This window comes from Rhincodon typus, chromosome 35, assembly GCF_021869965.1.
Source record: "Rhincodon typus isolate 14 chromosome 35, sRhiTyp1.1, whole genome shotgun sequence".
NCBI classification, from domain to species: domain Eukaryota; kingdom Metazoa; phylum Chordata; class Chondrichthyes; order Orectolobiformes; family Rhincodontidae; genus Rhincodon; species Rhincodon typus.
This window is the reverse complement of record NC_063366.1, coordinates 3,473,973-3,495,501: the sequence shown is the minus strand read 5'-3', so window position 1 is coordinate 3,495,501 and position 21,529 is coordinate 3,473,973. Positions and strand designations below refer to the sequence as shown.

The 21,529-nt window shown below is 41.7% G+C and overlaps 1 protein-coding gene across 4 annotated transcripts; it reads left to right on the top strand.

The window, feature by feature from the left end:
• Positions 1–11,302: 11,302 nt before the first annotated feature.
• On the top strand, positions 11,303–20,652 carry LOC125487020 (zinc finger protein 239-like). 4 transcript variants are annotated; one of them, XM_048616848.1, is made up of 2 exons: positions 11,303–11,343; positions 16,798–20,652. In XM_048616848.1, exon 2 carries the CDS (start codon positions 17,089–17,091, stop codon positions 17,686–17,688), a length of 600 nt encoding a protein of 199 aa, XP_048472805.1. In that variant the 5' UTR covers positions 11,303–11,343; positions 16,798–17,088; the 3' UTR covers positions 17,689–20,652. The 4 variants fall into 4 exon arrangements, with proteins under 4 accessions (XP_048472805.1, XP_048472806.1, XP_048472809.1 ...); XM_048616849.1 differs by having other exon boundaries at positions 11,322–11,343; positions 16,801–20,652; XM_048616852.1 differs by lacking the exon at positions 11,303–11,343 and adding an exon at positions 11,528–11,608 and having other exon boundaries at positions 16,801–20,652.
• The last annotated feature ends 877 nt before the right edge of the window (positions 20,653–21,529 follow it).

Genomic DNA, 21,529 nt, shown 5'->3' with positions numbered 1-21,529 from the left:
GAACACAGCAGGCCAGGCAGCATCAGAGGTGCAGGAAAGCTGACGTTTCGGGTCTGGACCCTTCTTCAGAAAAAGGGTCCAGCCCTGAAAAGTCAGCTGCGCTGCTCCTCCGATGCTGCCTGGCCTGCTGTGTGGAGCCAGCTCTACAGCTGGTTATTCTCAGACTCCAGCATCGGCAGTTCCTACTTTCTCTGAATGAGTTTCCCGAAGCTTGGCAAACTGACTGATGAAGTGAGGTAACTTTGAGCAGCAGATCAGGTGGAGATTTAAACTTGTCAGTGTCCCAGCTGAATAAAACCTCACTTATTGCAGCTGCTGTCTCAGTTCCCCTGGTAAATATGACAGATTTCTAGCGTGGGAATCGCATTCTTCATCCTTGGAGGCTTTCAGACTCTCAGCATTAGTGTGGGATGTGAATCCTTGAACGTATTGGACAGTAGATCAGAAGAGGAAGACCCACAGCAATTTTCAGCATAGCCTCAACTACCTGGTTTGTCAGAATGCTATATTCCTGTCAATAGAAATACTCAGGATCCCACAATCAGAGTCCTGTGTACAATATATTAGTCAATATCATCGTGGGCAGGGATCCTTTCTACACCATCTTCCTCAGTTTCCTTCCACATCGAGTGGTGTATGAGACAACTACAGCAAGTGCTTGTGTCCAAATCCATTGCTAAGAACAGGTCACCAGCTTGTCACCAGAAGCTGCAGCTTGTGGGACACCAAACATGGCCTATCTAGAGATTCTTTCACTCTTAACACTTACTGCAGGTGTATTGGAAGGATTTACAGGTGGATTATAAATTGTTTGACCAGATTATGAACAAAACCCCATGGCTGTCAAGTCCTAAGCTGTGACTTGAATCCAGAGCTTCTGACAGAGACAAGGACATTACCAGCAATACCTCACAACCTTCTATTTTCTCCATCAATGGGTCTATAATTTCCAGCTAACAGGAAGCATAATGCCCTTAAAAACTGAAGTCTGCATTTATATTTCATTATTTCACAACTTCATGGCATCTAAAAGCATGTTACAGTGAAGTGATTTTGAAGTGCTGTTGCAACACTACTTAGGCCATCAGAACCATTAGAGGGCCATGCCAACTCAATGAGTTGTAAAGTTGTCTCTGCAATTCAAAAAAAGAAAAAAAAAGAAACTGGAAAGCTGAGATAGGAATGATATTTCTGTGGGATTGAGTCTCTGCATCAGATTGGAAAACAACTGAAATTTCTTCTTCTGAAGGGTCCAGACCTGAAATGTCAGCTTTCCTGCTGTGTTCATCCAGCTCTACACATTGTTATCTGTGAAAATTTGGGTTCAATATATAGCTTATTTACATCTTCTGTGCAATAAACTTATATTCTGTCACATGGTGAACATCTACAGCCTCAAGAGAACATGTTTCAGTGACTAAATACCATGTTAACTCACTGATAAAAATTAACAGGATCATGAAAAGAACTAGAACTAGAAGCAGAAGCAGGCATTTTGGCCTTGAGAGCCCGCTCCAACATTTAATACGATCACAGCTGATTGCAACTCCACTTTCCTGCCCAGTCTCAACCCTTCAACCCATTACTCATTAAAAATGAGTGTCTATCTCCTCCTTAAATTTCCTCAATGTCTGCATCCACTGCATTCTGGGGTCATCAATTCCATAGAGATGAGGATGTGAATCTATCTTAAGTCTGCTACCTCTTATTCTAAAAGACGACCTGTTATTCTAGATAACAGGCTAACCTTTTATTCTTCCAAAGAAAATGGATAATCTCACACTTATCCAGGTAAAACTTAATCTGCCAGATTTTAGCCCATTCACCTAACCTATCCATATCAACTTGTAAATTTCTTACTTCATCATTGCAACTTACTTTCCATCCTATTTTAGTGTCATCTACAAATTTGGCTACTGTACCTTCTATGCCTGCATCCCAGTAATTAATATAGGTTGTAAATATTTGGGGTCCAAGAATTGAACCCTACAGCACACCACACCACCATTTGCAGCTTTCCAACCAGAAAGAGACCCATCCCGGATGTCTCGGATCGTGTTTTCGGGATCCTTAAGGGGGAGGGGGAGCAGCCCCAAGTCGTGGTCCACATAGGCACCAACGACATAGGTAGGAAAAGGGATGGGGACGTAAGGCAGAAATTCAAGGAGCTAGGGTGGAAGCTGAGCTAGAACAAACAGTTGTTATCTCTGGTTTGTTACCCATGCCACGTGCTAGCAAGGCGAGGAATAGGGAGAGAGAGCAGTTGAACACGTGGCTACAGGGATGGTGCAGGAGGGAGGGATTCAGATACCTGGATAATTGGGGCTCATTCTGGGGTAGGTGGGACCTCTACAAATGGGATGGTCTACACCTGAACCAGAGGGGTACCAATATCCTGGGGGGGAAATTTGCTTATGCTCTTCGGGAGGGTTTAAACTAATTCAACAGGGGGGTGGGAACCTGAATTGTAGCTCGTGTACAGGAGGTTAAGAGGAGTGAGGTCATAAATAAGGTTTCAAGGTCGCAGGAGTGTACCGGCAGGCAGGAAGGTGGTTTGAAGTGTGTCTACTTCAATGCCAGGAGCATCCGGAATAAGGTGGGTGAACTTGCAGCATAGGTTGGTACCTGGGACTTCGATGTTGTGGCCATTTCGGAGACATGGATAGAGCAGGGACAGGAATGGTTGTTGCAGGTTCCGGGGTTTAGATGTTTCAGTAAGATCAGGGAAGGTGGTAAAAGAGGGGGAGGTGTGGCATTGTTAGTCAAGGACAGTATTACGGTGGCAGAAAGGACATTTGATGACAACTCGTCTACTGAGGTAGTATGGGCTGAGGTTAGAACCAGGAAAGGAGAGGTCACCCTGTTGGGAGTTTTCTATAGGCCTCCGAAAAGTTCCAGAGATGTAGAGGAAAAGATTGCAAAGATGATTCTGGATAGGAGCGAAAGTAACAGGGTACTTGTTACGGGGAACTTTAACTTTCCAAATATTGACTGGAAACACTATAGTTCGAGTACTTCAGATGGGTCAGTTTTTGTCCAATGTGTGCAGGAGGGTTTCCTGACACAGTATGTAGATAGGCCAACAAGAGGCGAGGCCATATTGGATTTGGTACTGGGTAATGAACATGGCCAGGTGTTAGATTTGGAGGTAGGTGAGCACTTTGGTGATAGTGACCACAATTCGGTTACGTTTACTTTAGCGATGGAAAGGGATCGGTATATAACGCAGGGCAAGAGTTATAGCTGGGGGAAAGGCAATTATGAGGCGATGAGGCAAGATTTAGGATGCATAGGATGGAGAAGGAAACTGCAGGGGCTGGGCACAATTGAAATGTGGAGCTTGTTCAAGGAACAGCTACTGCGTGTCCTTGAGAAGTATGTACCTGTCAGGCAGGGAGGAAGTGGTCGAGCGAGGGAACCATGGTTTACTAAAGAAGTTGAATTTCTTGTCAAGAGGAAGAAGGAGGCTTATGTGGAGATGAGGCATGAAGGCTCAGTTAGGGCGCTTGAGAGTTACAAGTTAGCCAGGAAGGACCTAAAGAGAGAGCTAAGAAGAGCCAGGAGGGGACATGAGAAGTCTTTAGCAGGTAGGATCAAGGAAAACCCGAAAGCTTTCTATAGGTATGTCAGGAATAAAAGAATGACTAGAGTAAGATTGGGGCCGGTCGAGGACAGTAGTGGGAAGTTGTGCGTGGCGTTCGAAGAGATAGGAGAGGTGCTAAATGAATATTTTTCGTCAGTATTCACACAGGAAAAAGACAATGTAGTCGAGGAGAATACTGAGATACAGTCTATTAGACTAGATGGGATTGAGTTTCATAAGGAGGAGGTGTTAGCAATTCTGGAAGGTGTGAAAATAGATAAGTCCCCTGGGCTGGATGGGATTTATCCTAGGATTCTCTGGGAAGCCAGAGAGGAGATTGCAGAGCCTTTGGCTTTGATCTTTATGTCGTCATTGTCTTCAGGAATAGTGCCAGAAGACTGGAGACTAGCAAATGTTGTCCCCTTGGTGCAGAAGGGGAGTAGCGACAACCCTGGTAATTATAGACCAGTGAGCCTTACTTCGGTTGTGGGTAAAGTGTTGGAAAGGATTATAAGAGATAGGATTTATAATCATCTAGAAAGGAATAATTTGATTAGGGATAGTCAACACGGTTTTGTGAAGGGTAGGTCGTGTCTCACAAACCTTATTGAGTTCTTTGAGAAGGTGACCAAACAGGTGGATGAGGGTAAGGCGGTTGATGTGGTGTATTTGGATTTCAGTAAAGCGTTTGATAAGGTTCCCCATGGTAGGCTATTGCAGAAAATACAGAGGCATGGGATTGAGGGTGATTTAGCAGTTTGGATCAGAAATTGGCTAGCTCTAAGAAGACAGAGGGTGGTGGTTGATGGGAAATGTTCATCCTGGAGTTCAGTTACTAGTGGTGTACCTCAAGGATCTGTTTTGGGGCCACTGCTGTTTGTCATTTTTATAAACGACCTGGATGAAGGCATAGAAGGATGGGTTAGTAAATTTGCGGATGACACCAAAGTCGGTGGAGTTGTGGATAGTGCGGAAGGATGTTGCAGGTTACAGAGGGACATAGATAAGCTGCAGAGCTGGGCTGAGAGGTGGCAAATGGAGTTTAATGCGGAAAAGTGTGAGGTGATTCACTTTGGAAGGAATAACAGGAATACAGAGTACTGGGCTAATGGTAAGATTCTTGGTAGTGTGGATGAGCAGAAAGATCTCGGTGTCCATGTGCATAGATCACTGAAAGTTGCCACCCAGGTTGATAGCGTTGTTAAGAAGGCGTACAGTATGTTAGGTTTTACTAGTAGAGGGATTGAGTTTCGGAGCCATGAGGTCATGTTGCAGCTGTACAAAACTCTGGTGCGGCCGCACTTGGAGTATTGCGTACAGTTCTGGTCACCGCATTATAGGAAGGATGTGGAAACATTGGAAAGGATGCAGAGGAGATTTACCAGGATGTTGCCCGGTATGAAGGGAAGGTCTTATGAGGAAAGGCTGAGGGACTTCAGGCTGTTTTCGTTAGAGAGAAGAAGGTTAAGAGGTGACTTGATAGAGACATACAAGATGATCGGAGGATTAGATAGGGTGGATAATGGGAGCCTTTTTCCTCGGATGGTGATGGCTAGCATGAGGGGACATAGCTTTAAATTGAGGGGTGATAGATATAGGACAGACGTCAGAGGTAGGTTCTTTACTCAGAGAGTAGTAAGGGCGTGGAATGCCCTGCCTGCAAAAGTAGACTCGCTAACTTTAAGGGCACTTAAATGGTCATTGGATAAACACATGGATGATAATGGAATAGTTTAGTTTAGATGGGCTTCAGATTGGTTTCACAGGTCGGCGCAACATCGAGGGCCAAAGGGCCTGTACTGCGCTGTAATGTTCTATGTTCTATCTATTCCAACTGCTACCTGTTGGTTAGCTAATCCTCAATTTAAGATAATATATTACCCCCAACCCTGTGGGTTTTTTACCTTGTATGTTAACCTTTGTGCAGCACCTTATCAAAGGCCTTCTGGAAGTCTAGATATACAACATCTACAAGAACCCCATAATCAACTTTGCTTGTTACAACTTCAAAGAATTCTAGGAAGTTAGTCAAAACATGATTTACCCTTCATAAAACCATGCTGAACATGATGGATTGTATTTTGATTTTCCAAATGTCCTTTATTATTTCTTCAAAGATGGATTCTAACAATTTCCTAATAACAGACATTAAACTAACTGATCTATAGTCTCCTACTTTCTGCCACCCTCCCTTTTTGAATAATATTGAATAAATGTTAGCATTTTTTCAATCCACTGGAACCTTTCCTGCATCTAGGATATTTTGGAATATTAAAACCAATGCATCCACTATTTCTGTTGCCAGTTCCTTTAAGACCCTGGGATGTAGGCCATCAGGCCCTGGGAACTTGCCAGTCTTTAATCCCAGTAGTTTGTTAAGTGCTTTCTCCCAAGCAACGGTGATTGTTTTTAAGTCTCTCCAGTCTTTAACCTCTGCATTGCCTGTAACTATTAGAACAGTTTCTATATGCACCATGAAAACCAAGGCAAAATGTTGATTTAATGTTTCTGCCATCGGTGTTCCCCACTATTAACTCCCCAGTCTCATCCTCAAAGGGATGAAAATTCATTTTGGCTACTCTCTTCCTTTCCATATACTAAGAAGTTTTTGCCCTCCATTTTCATATTGTGTTAGTTTTCTTTCAGAATTTGCCTTTGCTGTTCTCATTTCACCTTCCAAACCCATGAAGGACGAAGGCAGCAGATACATGGGGACACCATCTTCAAGTTCCCCTCCAAGCCACTTACCATTGTGACTTGCAGATATATTGCTGTTCCTTCACTATTATGGGTCAAAATCCTGGAAGTCTCTCCCTAATTGCATTGTGGGTCAACCCACAGCAGGTGGAATGCAGTGGTTCAAGAAGGCAGCTCACCACCACCTCAAGGGCAACTAGGGACTGAACAAATGCTTGCCAGCCAGCAACGCCCACATCCCACAAAGTGAATAAAATTTTTTAGAAGTTACATTTTTAGGAACCCCTTGTTATTAAGCCTTTTGCTTAAAAGGGTCCCAATCCTCCAGCCAGCCACTAGCCTTTGCAATATTGTATGCCTTAGGTTTTGTCTTTATGTTATCTTTAACTTCCTTATTAGCCATGGATATCTCCCTCCCCCAACCATCATTTTTTGGCTTTGGAATCTACTTCAGCTGGGAGGAATTAAATATCTCCTTAAATGTCTGCCACTGTTCATTAACTGTCCTACCTTTTAGTTTTCCTGCCTAGTCCACTAGGGTCAAATCTGGCCTCATCCCTATGAGATTTCTTTGTTTCATACTAGAACAGTAGTGTGGGACTCCAGTTTGTCGTCCTCAAACTGAACTTGAAATTCCAGCATGCTATGTTCTCTCTGCCCTAGAGGGTCCTTTACAACGAGATTAATTAAGCCCACTCATTACACAGTACTAAATCTAAAATAGCCTGCCCTCTTGGGTTGCTTCCCCAACATATTGCTCCAAATAAAAAAACCTAATACATTTATGCATTCATCCAACAGGCTACCCTTGCCAGTTTGATTAATCTAGCCTACATGCAAATTACAACCACTTATGATCATTGTCATGTTTCTCACAAGCCTTCAGTATTTCCTGGTTTATACCGTGTCCTTCTGGGGAACTACTGTTCAGGAAACTGTAGAGTACTCCCACCAGGGACCTCCTCCGTTTTTTCTTCCCAGACTGATCCTACGTCTTGATCTCCAGTACCAAAATAATTTCAAACTACAGCATTAATCTCTTCCTTTACTACCAAACGTACACCACCTCTTTTTCCTTTCTCTGCATCCTTCACTTGGATCTTCAACTACCAGTTCGGGTCTCACGGCAACCCAATCTGAGGAACTGCCACCAAATCATACCAGTTTTTTTAAAAATCTCTATTTGCACTCTTAATTTTATTCTTGAATGCTACGCGTATGCGAATACAAAGGCTTTATGTTTGTCCTATTTTCAGTCTTCCATACTCGAATGATTATTTGTTGCAATATAATGTTCACGTGGTCTGTCCGATGTTCCTCCGAAGCTGTAGTCTGCAAGGCTCAGTGCAAGGCGATCAGCGTCAGCATACCAATCAAAGGCACAGACTTCCAGCCTTTCATTTTCTGGAAACAATCAATCAATCTCATCACTAACCTGCACACCTACCTTGTTCTTATACTTTGAAGTTTCTAATTTTCTATGCAATTGAACCCTCTTCCCATTATTTTGCTTAAAGCCCTAGTTATGTGACTCACCAGGTCTTTACTCTGAGCATGATTCAAGTGAAGCCCATCCAACAGAACAGTTGTCTCCTTCCCCAGTCTTGGGCGGAGGTCCCATGAATTTGAATCCATTTAAACTACACCAAACTTTGAGTTACACATTTACCTCTTTACCTTGTGCCAATTAACTCCTGGTTCAGGCATCCAGAGATTCTTACCTCTGTCGTTCTGCTTTTTAAATTTAGCAGTTAGCTGCTCATATTCCCTCAGCAGAGCTTCTTTCATCATTCTGCTTACATAATTGGTCCCTCTGATTAAAGGTACATTTTTTTCCTCCCCCCACCCCACTTAAATGATTCCATGTACCACAGTGCTATGGTCAGATTGCTCATCCTCCCAACAGTCCCCACACTCATCCAGACAGAGGGCAAGAAACTCAAACCTGTTGACCAAGATAAGGATTGAGTCTCCTGAAGTGCTACCTCCTGGAAACCTCGACCTGCCTAATTCATCATTACACCCTGACCAATGACCAAACTGGGGTATTTAATCAAAAGGTGTGACATCTTCCTGAAACATTGCGTCCAGGTGTGTTCCCCTTCCCTGATTCACAGTATCCTAAACCCAGACTCCAGCTCATCAATTCAGAGTTGAAATTCATCAATCAACCAACCAACACTTGCTACAGATATTGGCATTATGAACCTCAACAGGCTTCACCCACTCCTATGTGTTGCAACCGTCTGGTCCCGTCTCTTTATTTTATTGAGTTGGATTGCAATTTGTTTCTTAAATTACTACAGGTCTTTAGTTTTCAATCTGTACATACATTTTTCCTGTTGGGTCTTTAAACTGAAAGCTAGTCAGTATAGGTAGCAGAGAAAGATACTCACCTCCCAAGGGTCCAATAACATTGTTACATTTGGGGTTCTTCGAATGGTGAGTGTTAACCAAATCAAAAAGAATTACTCATAACGTTAATGAGCATATGAAGTCTATTAATCTCTCATCCAGATCTGCTACCTCAAGTTATAGGGCTGTGAACTGACGTGCTTGGCGGAGTTTTTACTCAATGGTCATACCCTGACTCTTGAGGATAACACCGAGTCAGTGTCTCCTAGAGTACAACAATTACAGGTCATCACAGCCGCTCCCATTCTCAATGCGTACCAAAACATTAACCACGTGATCTGTCTCATCAAGATGGAGGCACAGTAGGACGCTCCATTCAGAACTTGTCTGCTCACTAGTACCTTTACCTTTATTCCATTTTCTTCCTCTTGTGGTTTCCCCTCTCTCTCCACCTCTCCTCCCCCAGAGAGTGGAGTTGCAGAGTGGGTGCGGAATCAGCCCTACACAGAACTGGAGTGGACACGAGCTGAGCCCCGCAGAAACCCACGGCAGACAGAAGAGAGCAGGGACCAAGTCCCAGTGGAACCAGCACAGACAACGTGGCCTGCAAGCGCCCCCAGAACAGCACGAGCAGTGATCCCTGGAGCAGCACGTGGGCTGAGAGTCCAGAGCAGCGCAGGGAAAGAGCCCCACAGCAGCACATGGGAAGCAGCCCCAGAGAAGCATGCAGGCAGTGAATCCTGGATGGAGACCGGTGTGAGGGGACAATCCTTACCTTAGGACACTAATGTTAACCCTTCAATATTTCCCTATTTTAAACTTATTCTCAAGTCTCCAATTAAGCAACTACTTCTGTTCCTCTGCTATATCCAAGAATTGTACCTAGGTACTTGTACCCAAGATATTGCCATAAGGTAGATATTGTAAAGAGTTTTTCACCTTACTCCCACAATGGAGTACACATGACAATAGAAGTATATTCTATTGTGTTGCATTTCCTTTTCCTGATTCTCACATTTTCCGAGGGGTTGTTTTCCCTGAACTGATACACTTTGGTCAAGTCAGTGATTTCTTTCGACACACCATTATTCTGCTGCATGCACAAGAATATGTTCAAACTGACATCACACAGGCACATCCCTGATTATCCAATCAGCTGTTATAAAGTGGATGTTGACCCCCCCCCCCCATAACTAAAACCAAACACCAAGAGAGGCTCATCTCACCCTATAATTTGTTAAGAAAAAAGTGGTATAACCTGCCTCTCACACAGAATCTGTTATAAAGGAGTTGTTAAATGAAAAACTCCTAACGCTCACTCTATAAAATCAACAAGTAACAATTTATTTATCTAACTCACAGTTAACTAAACTAGTAACAAACCAAACAATTTTCCTCTAACTACTTATGATTCCTAAATAAAACAAAATTCTAATGATATGCTGTTCCAATTAATACAAGGCCCACTTATATAAACAAAAATAAAAAATGAGAACATAGTCCCTCAAAATTACAGCCAGGGTATGTCTTCCAGAATGTTCTGTGCTTTCTCCATTGATCTTCAACCAGGAACTCCTTCTCCTTCCAATTCTTGTGTCAGGACTATTAGCTAAGAATGCAGCAGTACCTTTATTTAAATGATGCTTTCTCTAAGAGATCAGCTCTTATCCAATGGCAATTGGTTCTTTGCACCTGTCCCTGACATTTATACCCTTGATGACATATCAATTTCTTACAACATGATTGGTCCTATGTTGTCAAAACCATCAGATTTAAATTTAATTGCTTTATTGCCTCTAAGTACCTGAATTAAATTAATTGGCTAAATTCAAATTTGTTATCTGGATAACAAAACAAAACTGTGGCTTGGGCTGCTAACTATACAGCCTTTGATACAAATGTTTCAATTCAGGTGCCCTCTGTGCACCTGCAAACCAACAAGCTGCTGCCTGCAGATTTCTTAAAATCTCCAAGCCTAGAAAAAATACATCATCTTTTAAAGAAACCACATACTTGCCCCCCCATCTCTTTGCAAATACCAAATTCTAATGTCTTGCATTTCAATCCACAAGTACTCTACCCAACTTCGCAACAGAACACTCTGACCGGGTAAGAAATCAGAACACTAAAAGGTGAACCAATCAGGGCAGTGAAAAGATGTCTAATGTCAAAGTGAGTTTGAGAATGAAATGTGATCAATATTTATTACAAAACCAGTGATAACAGAAAACGTTGGTTGAAAAATAGTCAGATCCTGCACCATTTCTCAAGACGTAGTTCGATTTGAATAATTCAGAACAATTTGTTCTCGTGTGCCACTTTATCCTGTGACCTTACTCATATTCATTTGCTGATCCCACTACTATCCGTTACCTCTGCCTCGGGTGTACACATTCGAGGATATACATCCCACATTGAAGTTTTCAGTTTGGAAGCCTCTTGAGGATGAAAAATGCTATTCCCACACTAGAAATCTCCGTCAAACATTTACCAGGGAAACTGAGACAGAAGCTCAATATGAGGTTTTATTTAGATGGGAAAATAACAAGTTCTGCCCAAGCTTCAGGAAACTCATGTTGCTGCAGAAATATTTGGATTGACTGTGAGAGACGTCAATCAGAGAGCCCACCCACTCTGCCCATTCTCTCCTCTTCCTCTTCCAGAGCTGGTTCACTTCCTATAGGGACTGAAAACCAAGTGAGGAGATGGTGAGTGAAGGAGCAGCTTTTATACAAATTATATCCCATAATATCCACACCAATCTTCAGGCAGTCTGACTATCCTGTGGGCAATCAGGGGTGGAAATGTCCCTTATGCTGTGTGAGAAGATCCAGCTGAGAGAGCTGTTTACTCGGTGCTTTGTGCTGAACTGTTTGACTGGAGCTGTGTGTTGGATATTGAGTGTGTTTATTGGAAGCATTTCCCTTCTGATTTCCAGCCTTGTGTTGATGGCTCATCCTTGAAAATGAGAAGGTGAGGTGTCATGATCTGGGAGGTGCAGAGTGTCAGAGGATTCTCACTGATTTGCTGTTGTTCTTTCTGTGTGTGTGTTGGGAGCTGGTTATTATCCTGTGGACTGTGAGTTGATTAATTGTTGAAGAAGAAGAGGGGAGAAAGGGCAAACGAGATGTTTCTCACAACCCACCTAAATACTACTGGAGGAGTAGAAGCAGCCTTTTGAATTATTGTCTCTGCCTGTTCATGATAGTTTCATGCGATCTGTGAGCAGACATCTATTTGAACCTTCTCTGTTTAATAGTTACTTCCCACTTTCCTGAATAACATTCAGCAAGTTGCACCACCCAGGACTGAATGGCTCACATGATTAGCAGCTCATCCATCACCTTCAACATTAATTCATTTCATACCAATAGTAGCAGCAGTGTACCAGCTATAAGATGCACTGCAGCATCCATTAAAGCTCCTTCCAAACACACAACTTCTACCAATATACTTTTAAAATTACATTAGGGCCAAGAGGATAACCAGGAAAGAGTATGGCCCATTTGAGATGAAAGGTGCAATCTGGAGCCAGGTGATGTTTTAAAGGTTTTAAATAAATGCATTGCATTTGTATTCACATTTAGAGACGGACAATGTAGATGTCAGGGTCAGAATTCAGGGTGGGGGTGCTGTGATGTGGTTAAACAAATTCATATTGATAGTGAGGAGGTATTAGCAGTTTTAGCAGCCTCAAAAGTGGACAAACCCCAGGCCCAGATATGATATATCCCAGGCTGCAGTGGGAGTCAGGGGGGAAAATTGCAGGGGCTCTGGCATTAATTCTGAAATCCTCTCTGGTCACAGGAGAGACACTAGAGTACTGGTGGGTGTTGCAAGGAGATCATAGCTGGGTACTAAATATTCAACCTTAGGCAACTTTTCCAAGGAAGAAAAAAAGTGGTACAGTAGCATTGTTGGTATGGGAAAGAATAAGTACAATAACAAGAAACAATCTTGGATTCAAAGATGCAGAATCTGCATGGGTGGAGGTGAGAAATAAAAAAGGAAATAAAAGCACTGGTAGGAGTAATTTATAGGACCCCTAGTAATAGCTATACAGTACAACAGAGCATCAATCGAAAGATAACAAAGGCATGTAACAAATGCAATACATTAAACATGGATGACTTTAATCTTCATGCAGATTGGGATGCTTCGGATGCCATAAGGAAGAATTCACAGAGTGTAATCAGGACTGTTTCCCAGAACAATATGTAGTCAATTCAATGAGGGGTCGGGCTATTTCGGATCTGGTGATCTGTAACGAGACAGGCTTAATAAATGATGCCAGGGTAAATGATCCCGTAGGAAACAGTGACTGTAACATGGTGGAATTTCATATTCAGTTTGAGTGGGAGGACCTTCGATCAGCAACAACTGTGCTAAGCTTAAAAAAGGCTAATTGTCAAGGAATGAGGGCAGAGCTGGCTGGAGTGGACTGGGAAAGGAGTTTAGCAGCAAAGACGTCAGAGGAACGATAACAGTTGATGAAGAAAGTAGTTAATGGCTTTTCCTCGTGGCGTCAGTGAGGAAGAAGGATTCTAGTAAGCAGATAAGCCAGACATGGTTAACCAGGGCAGTTAAGGATAGCAAAACATTGAAAGAAAAAAATAAACAATGTGGCAAAGACTACTAGTAAGCCAAAGGTCTTAAAAAAACCAACAAAAGATGACCAAAAAAAAAGATGTAGAACGTAAACTTTGAGGGTAAACTTGTGAGTAATATCAACACATACAGTAGCTTATTTAAGTGTATAAAAAGGAAGAGAGAAGCCAAAGTGAAAATATGCACCTTAAAGAACAAGGCTGGGGAAGTATCATGGGGGACCAGAAAATGGCAAAGAAGTTGAATAAATACTTTGCATCAGTCTTGACAGTAGAAGACATTTATAGTTTTCCAACATTACTGAATAAGCAAGGGGCAAGAGGAGGAGAGGAAATAAGTACAATAACTATCACTGGAGAAGAAGTGCTAGGGAAACTAATCAGGCCAAACTTTGATAAGTCCCCTAGACCTGATTAGATACATCTTAGGACATTAAAGGAAGTAGCTACAGAGATAATAGAAGCACTAAAATAATTTTCCAATAATTGTTAGTTTGTGGTAAAGTCCCAGAGGATTGGAAAACTGCTCTTGTAATACCTTTATTTAAAAAGAGATGGAAATATAAAGCAGTTAACAATAGGCCAGTTAGCTTAATGTCTGTTATTGGGTGAATGTAACTTAATGTTTGTTATTGGGAAAATGTCAGAGTCTATTAAGAAGGATGTAATAGCATTTATTTAAACATACATAATATGATCAAGCAGAGTTATCATGACTTCATGAAGGGGAAAACATGCCTGACAAATTTACTAGATTTTTTTAAGGAGATAATTAGCAGGATAAATAAAGGGAAAGCGGTGGATGCAATATATTTGGATTTTCAAAAGGCATTTGAGATGGTAGCACACATACTGAAAAAGATAAGAGCAGATGATGATGGAGATAGTATATTAGCATGGATAGATGACTGGCTAACTAATAGAAAATGGAGAGTTGTGATAAGGGGAGCATTTTCAGATGGCTCCCGTAACTAGAGGACTGCCACAAAAATCAGAGCTGGGGCCACAATTATTTCCTATATATGTTATAACATGACTTGGATGAAGAAAGTGAATGCACTAAATTCAAGTTTGTGGATGGCACCAAAGTTGATGGGAAGGGAAGTTGTGAGGATGATACAAAAAGTCTTTAAATGGATAGAGACAGTTTAACGGGATGCACAAAAACTTGGTAGATGGAATATAATGTGGGAAAATGTGAGATTAAGCACTTTGACAGGAAGAATAGAGGAGCTAAACATTAATTAAATGGAGAATGACTACGGAAAACTACAGAACAGAGGGATTTGGGATTTCTTGTCCATGATTGACAAAATGTTTGCACCCAAGTTCAGGTATTAGGGAAGGGAAATTATATCTTGGCCTTTATTTCAAAGGCATTGGAGTACAAGAGTAGGAGGTTTTGCTGAAAATGTACAAGGCATTAATGAGACAACAGCTGGGAGACTGAACAGTTTGGGTCCCTAATCTAAGTAATGATGTACTGGTTGGAGGCGGTTCAGAGAAGATTCACTGGGCAGATAACAGGTTTGAAGGGACTGTCGTATGAGGAGAGGTTAAGTAGGTTGGGCATGTACTTATTGGAATCTAGAAGAATGAGAAGCGACTTTATTGAAACGTTCAAGATTCTTGAGACATTTGACAGGGTAGATCAGGAAAGGTTGTTTCCCCTTGTGGGTAGTCTATAACTAGAGGAAATAATCTCAGAATAAGAGGACTCACATTTAAGACAGAGATGAGGAGGAATTTCTGCTCTCAAAGGATAGTGAAAATGTAGAATTCTTTCTCACAGAAGGATATCGAGATTGGATCTCAAAAGAGAGTATTCAGGTTGAGATCGGTAAGGGAATTTTTTTAATCAGCCAAGAATCAAAGCTTGTACGGAAAAGGCAGGAAAATGGAGCTGAGGATTATCAGATCAGCATGATCTCATTGAATGGCAGAGCAGACCCGATGGGCTAAATGCCCTACTTTGGCTCCTGTGTCTTATGGTGTGATGTGGTACTATTATTTAGTAAGAATGGTAGAGATAAACCAGGGAATGACAGGCCAGTGTGTCCTATATCAGTGGTAGGGGAACAACTGGAAAAAATTCTGAGGGACCGAATTAATCTCCACCCAAAGAGGCAAGGATTAATCAAGTGTAGTAAGCATGACTTTCTCAGGGGAGATCATGTCTAACAAATTTGCTTGAATTTCTCAAGGAGGTGAATTGGTGTATAGATGAGGTTGGTGAAGTTGCTAAAGCCTATATGGAATTCAGAAAGGCTTTTGACAAGGTTTCACAAGGGAGATTGGCGAAAGAGGTAAGAATGTGTGGGATCCTTATCGTTGGATTGGTCACAGAACAGGGAGCAAATAGAATTTAATTCTGAATAGTGTGATGTGATGAGTTTTAGGTGGACGAACAAGGCAAGGGAGCACGTGATGAGTGGTAGGTCTCCAGGAAGTACAGAGAGACATTGGTATGGGTGTCCATGGATCCTTGAGGGCAGCAGGACAGGTAGATAATGTAGTTAAGAAGGCAAACAGGATACTTGACAACAAGGTGCAGAGCTGGATGAACACAGCAGGCCAAGCAGCATCATAGGAGCAGAAAGGCTGACGTTTCGGGCCTAGACCCTTCATCAGAAAAAAAAACAAAAAAAAAACGGGATACTTGCCTTTACAAGTTAAAGTATTGACAAAAGAATTTGGGAGGTTATAGTGAAGCTGTACAAGGTTGGTTAGGTTGGACTGATGTGTCCAGGTCTTATTGCCACAATACTGGAAGGATGTAATTGCATAAGAGAGAGTGCTGAAGAGATTCACCAGATGTTGCCTGGGCTGGAGTGTTTCAGCTATGAGGAGAGACCAAACAGGCTGAGGGGCTGGGGGCACCTGATCATGGTGTACAGGTTAATAGGGACCATAGATAGACTGCATCCCTTTATAGAGGGCTCAGTAATCAGGGGTCATAGATTTAAGGGAAGGGGAAGAGGCTTTATAAGAGATTTGAGACTCTAAAATTTTCACCAGAGGATGAGAAATAGCTAGAATTCACTGCTTGAAAGAATGTTGGAGGTGGAAGTCTTCACAGTATTCAAGAAGTTCTGAGATGAACACTTGAAATGTCACAACAGAGGAGGATACAGGCCAAGTGCTGGAAAATATGATTTGAGCAGATAGCTGCTTGATGAGTAAAACAGGCACAATGGGCCAAAGCTCGTCTTTCTGTGCTGTAAATCTCTTTGACTCAAACAAAGGCAGCTGAGAACCAATACACCATTCTGACTTGGAACTATATCAATATTCTTTTGCTATTGTTGGGCAAAGTCCTGTCACTCCCTTCTGACCGACACAGTAGATAAAGCTACACCTGAAGCCCAATTAACTGTCATGGTTCAAGAAGGCAGCTCAGCACGAGGGCATTGAGGGATGGGCACAAATGCTGACCAAGCTAGTGACCCCAACATTCTCTAAAAGTAAGAATGAAAAAGAACTGAGGAGTCAGCCCCTTCAGCAAAGTAGGAGAGGGAGTTGGAGGAAATCATATTTCCTTTTCCTGTTTTCCAGAAGATTGCACCGTACTACAGCAGAGAATACAGAGAGGATAGACACCGCAGAAAGCTCCTGATCATCACCCAAGGAACAACATTGCTGAACACAGAGAAGGTTGGGCAGTGAACCATCATTTGGAAATCAGTTGGATAAGGGGAGCTTTGACATATCATGAACCACTCTCTCATTCCTGCAGGTGTGAGGCTGTTTAAAAGAGAGGTCTGTGAGGAGGGTTACCCAACCTTGTAAGGGTTCAGTACAGACTGGGTGCAGCTGCCTTACAACTGTTAACACAAGGGCAGCTAAATGGAAGAGAAACCATTTAAGTGTGAGGTTTGTGATCGAGCTTTTGCAAGGCCATTGACGCTCAAAAATCACCGACGCATTCACACTGGGGAGAAGCCATTTAAATGTGAGGTTTGTAACAAGGGATTCACACAGTTATCAGGCCTGGTGAAACACCGGCCCATTCACACGGGAGAGAAACCATTCAGATGTGAGGTTTGTAACAAATCTTTCTCACAATCATCCAGCCTCCTTGTACACCAACGCATTCATACAGGAGAGAAACCATTCAGGTGTGAGGTGTGTGATAAAGCATTCTCAACGTTGGCGGAACTTCGTAAACACCAACGCATTCACACAGGAGAGAGACCGTTCACGTGTGAGGTGTGTGACAAATCATTCTCGCAATCATCGACCTTCCATACACACCAACGTATTCACACTGGTGAAAAACCATTCAGGTGTAAGGTGTGTGATAAATCGTTTTCACGATCAGGGAACCTCTATGCACACCAACGCATTCATACAGGGGAGAAACCATTTACATGTGAGGTTTGTGACAAATCATTCTCGAGGTCATGGAGCCTTCTCCTCCATCAGAGAATCCACAAAGGGGAGTAACCCTTTGAGTGATGTTTGTTTGCGATGAACATTTTGCTATGACTTTGGAAAAGCACAGAATTCATACGGTAGAACTGTTCAGGTGCAACATTTGTGACAAAGCTTTCCCATAGAAGTGTATGTCCCTGACTGTCAATGCACTAACACAGAAGGTAGTTTGTCGCTGTTAATTCTGTAATAAAACCTTCACAGAGTTGTTGAAATTGCTGGAATATCAGTGAACCTACACAAAATCCTGCCAGTCTGTTATCTGAGTGTTTACCTGCACACAGTCTCACGGTGCAGGGTGTTCAGTGGGACTGGGAACAGAACAAGAAGCAGCTTTCACTCCCATCAAACACCTAGTGATGACATCACCAGTGCTGAGGGATTATGATGTCAACAATGGAGCCACCATGCAGTGTGATGTCAGTGACACAGGACTTGGAGCATCCCCCATACAGTGAGGGTAACCCGTTGTGTTTTTATCCAGAGAGTTAACACACTGAACACTACTGTACACAGATTGAGAAAGAGAGCATGGCTATTTGTTTGTGAAGATTTCTCCCAGCACCTATTTTTGAGAGAGCGGACAATGGTGGAGTCTGACCACAAGCCAATTCAAAGCATCTTTTTCACTGCAGGTGTTCTGATTCGTTGTTTGATGGGAGTGAAAGTAGCTTTTTGTTCTGTGCCCAATACCACTGAAAATCCTGATCTGACATAGAGATTTACAAGATGACAAATCATCTGCTCCATAGGATCTGCACAGGATGTTATTTTGTTTGTAGAGGTATCATTTGGAAGTAAAGCACCAGGGAGCAGATAGATATTGCTAATAGACAATTAAACTCCCCAAGACCCTGTGACAAAGACTCTTTTCTCTGAATTAGATTATGTAGGGGAATGTTTACCCAGGAAAGGTTGGACGGGTACAAACATGGCCACCTCCTCGGCAACTGTGTAACTAACCTCCTAATTACACATGCTGACCCCTCACAACTCCCCACTTGATCCTCTGACAAACCAATTAAATCCTGCATTGATGTATGTCAGGCAATCTTAGAATGGAGCAACTACATCCTGAAAGAATGGAATGTTGTTCAGTCCAGCAACGAATGATCTTGCTGCAATAAGATGGCTCTTCCAATACATGAAAATCTACTAAGGCTGGAAGAAATAACAGGAGTGAGTGACAAGATCAAAATGAAATGAAAGCAAAATTCTACTTTGAAGACAACTGAATCATTACTAGAACTGAGAGTTGTTGAGCTAGTCAGAGTATAAATATACACATTCCACAAAAGCGAGGTAACTTGGGAACTGTGTAGAGAAGTTCTCATTTCAATAATAGACACTGAAAGTGAATGACCAGACCTGTTGTTGCAAATGAAGATATCTGTGTGCTATCAGAGAAGCCGCTCTTTCTCAGCAGACAGCTGATGAAGCTGATCTGATTTCACTAAGTGAGATCAGAAATGAACAACCATCAATCTCAGAGGTCAACCATTCCCAAAGAAATGGTGCAGATCATCAATAACAAATACAATAGCAGCAACACATGCTGTAATAGCAACATTCTCCTGAGAGATGACAGCAGACACGAGATGAAAAATCGACATAAACTTGTATATCTAATGCTTCAAGTATCATGAGTGCGATATGCATATAAGCAGATAAAAATGAAACTGATTAATAAGAACAATAGTTTTCAGATTCAGATGTGATAGCTTTTCTTGATGGGTTTTGTATGTGGAGTAAGCTGCAAATAATAGTGCAGACAAGCTTGTTTTTTTTAATGAATCGGATATTTTTGGAGAAATGCCTTTCGGCACAATGTCTTGCTGTATGAATATGATATCTGGTGCCATCATATGTAAATATAGGTTTAAGGGCTGTGATCATTTTATACACCATATGTAACATTGTTTGAAATTCAAATTGCTCCAATTATTTCTGGAGCAAGATGAGTTTCCTGAAGCTTCTAAAACTGACTGGTGAAATGGAGGTGACTTTGAGCAGCAGATCAGGTGGGGATTTAAATTTATCATTGCCCCATCTAAATAAAACCTCACTTTTTGCAGTAGCTGTCTCAGTTTCCCTGCTAAACCTTTGTCAGAGATTTCTTGTGTGGGAATAGTTTTCTTCATCCTCGGAGGCTTTCAAACTGATAACATTAGCCTTGGATGTGTTTGACAGCAGATCAGAAGAGGAATATGCAGCGTCCAGCACAGAGATACTGTGCAGTGGTGGAATCAGCACATGCACCGGAGAAGAACACAAGAGTGAGGAATAAATGAGGGATTGAGATTGGAGGAACGTACCACGGAGGGAAGGATGGAAGCAATTTCCTCTATTCTTCTCCTCCTCCACCTCCTACTTCTGGTTCCTTCCTCCATTCTCCACATTGATTTGCTTTTGATCCCTCCTTCTTCAATTCTCTCTGTCTTTCCTGCTTTGTCTATCTCTTCCTCTCCAGCCTTTTCAAGATCAGAGTGATAGTGCGTGAACCCTTTTAAATTCTATCATAAACAAAATGAAAGCAGAAACTCTACTCAATTGAGGTAGTAATGTCATTATGATTCTGTTAGACTATTTTAACTATTTTTCTGCTTTATGTGACAAAATTGAAATAAACTATCGTCTGTAGCTTGTAGTTTGTGAAATAATTACCGGTCACGGTATGTAGACTGGCAGAAACTCACAACTCTCATTATGGTCATTTCTGTGGTTGGTATCAGCTTCATGGCTGACGTTTAATAAACCAGTGTTGAAGATCGCAAAGCATCAATTTACTCTTGACATAAATTACATTTAAAATTCCTGGTACAGTCAATTTGAGATGGATTATGGTGAAAAGAAACAAACAGTTAGGCAGAACTGATATACTTGTGTTTGGTGCCTATTTGTTGAGGACTTTTATGAAAACAAACTTCGAAAAACAATTGTGAGACCAACGGAAACAATTATATAATGAAGGGACAATGTGATCCAATTGACTTCATGATCAATGCATTTTGTAAATATCGACAAAATAATTTTGTAAGAGGTGGAATACATTTAAAATTTCTTAGTCTTCATACTTTATAGTAATTAGTTGTTTTTAGTTTCTTAGTTTTTGTAATTGGTGTGCTAATTTTTATTAGTGTCTTGTAGAGGCTTTTGTACTTCAACTCTCAACTATAGGCAGCTCTCTACAATTCCATATGTCAGGAACAGACAAAAGGATGGTTGAGGAAAGGAAGGTAACAATGACCAAACACCAACCCCCCACCCCACACCATCACTACCAAAATGTATCAAGGAGATGGCCTAGACCCTAACTTTTTATTTTATTTAAAGGCAAGTATAAAGTGATGTGTTCCAGATGTGATTCGATTAGTCAAACTACTGGTCTTTAAGCAAAACACGCTTTATTCTTAGACCCAGTTAAAATACAAACAAAAAAAGAAGAATTTACAGAACATTAACTCTATCAAAACACTTAACAAGAGAACATATTATTTAACTACTAATAATCAACTGTTCCAATATAGGTAGCATCCCATAAACACACCCTTGGCAAAGGCAAATTCAGCAAAACAGATTGTCTCATGTGCTATTTCCAATCCAGGAGAGAGCAAACCATTTAGCAACCGAGAAGTAACTCAAGCTTTTAACTGCAGCAGAGAGAGGTGTATTTAGCACCTTCAAACCCCAACTTCAACTGAAAACAAAACTAAAACCCTGGGCCTGTGTAAGCAGTACTGAGAGGTAGAAGAGATCACAGAGATAAGAGGGATGAAGACATGAAGGGATTAGAAAACAAGCTCAAAACCACACAAAAGTCAAACACTGAGCTTTCCCCAAAAGAGTGGGTTGT

Coding starts and splice junctions, on each gene's coding strand:
- LOC125487020 (XM_048616848.1), top strand. CDS start 17,089: ATGGAAGAGAAACCATTTAAGTGTGAGGTTTGTGATCGAGCTTTTGCA.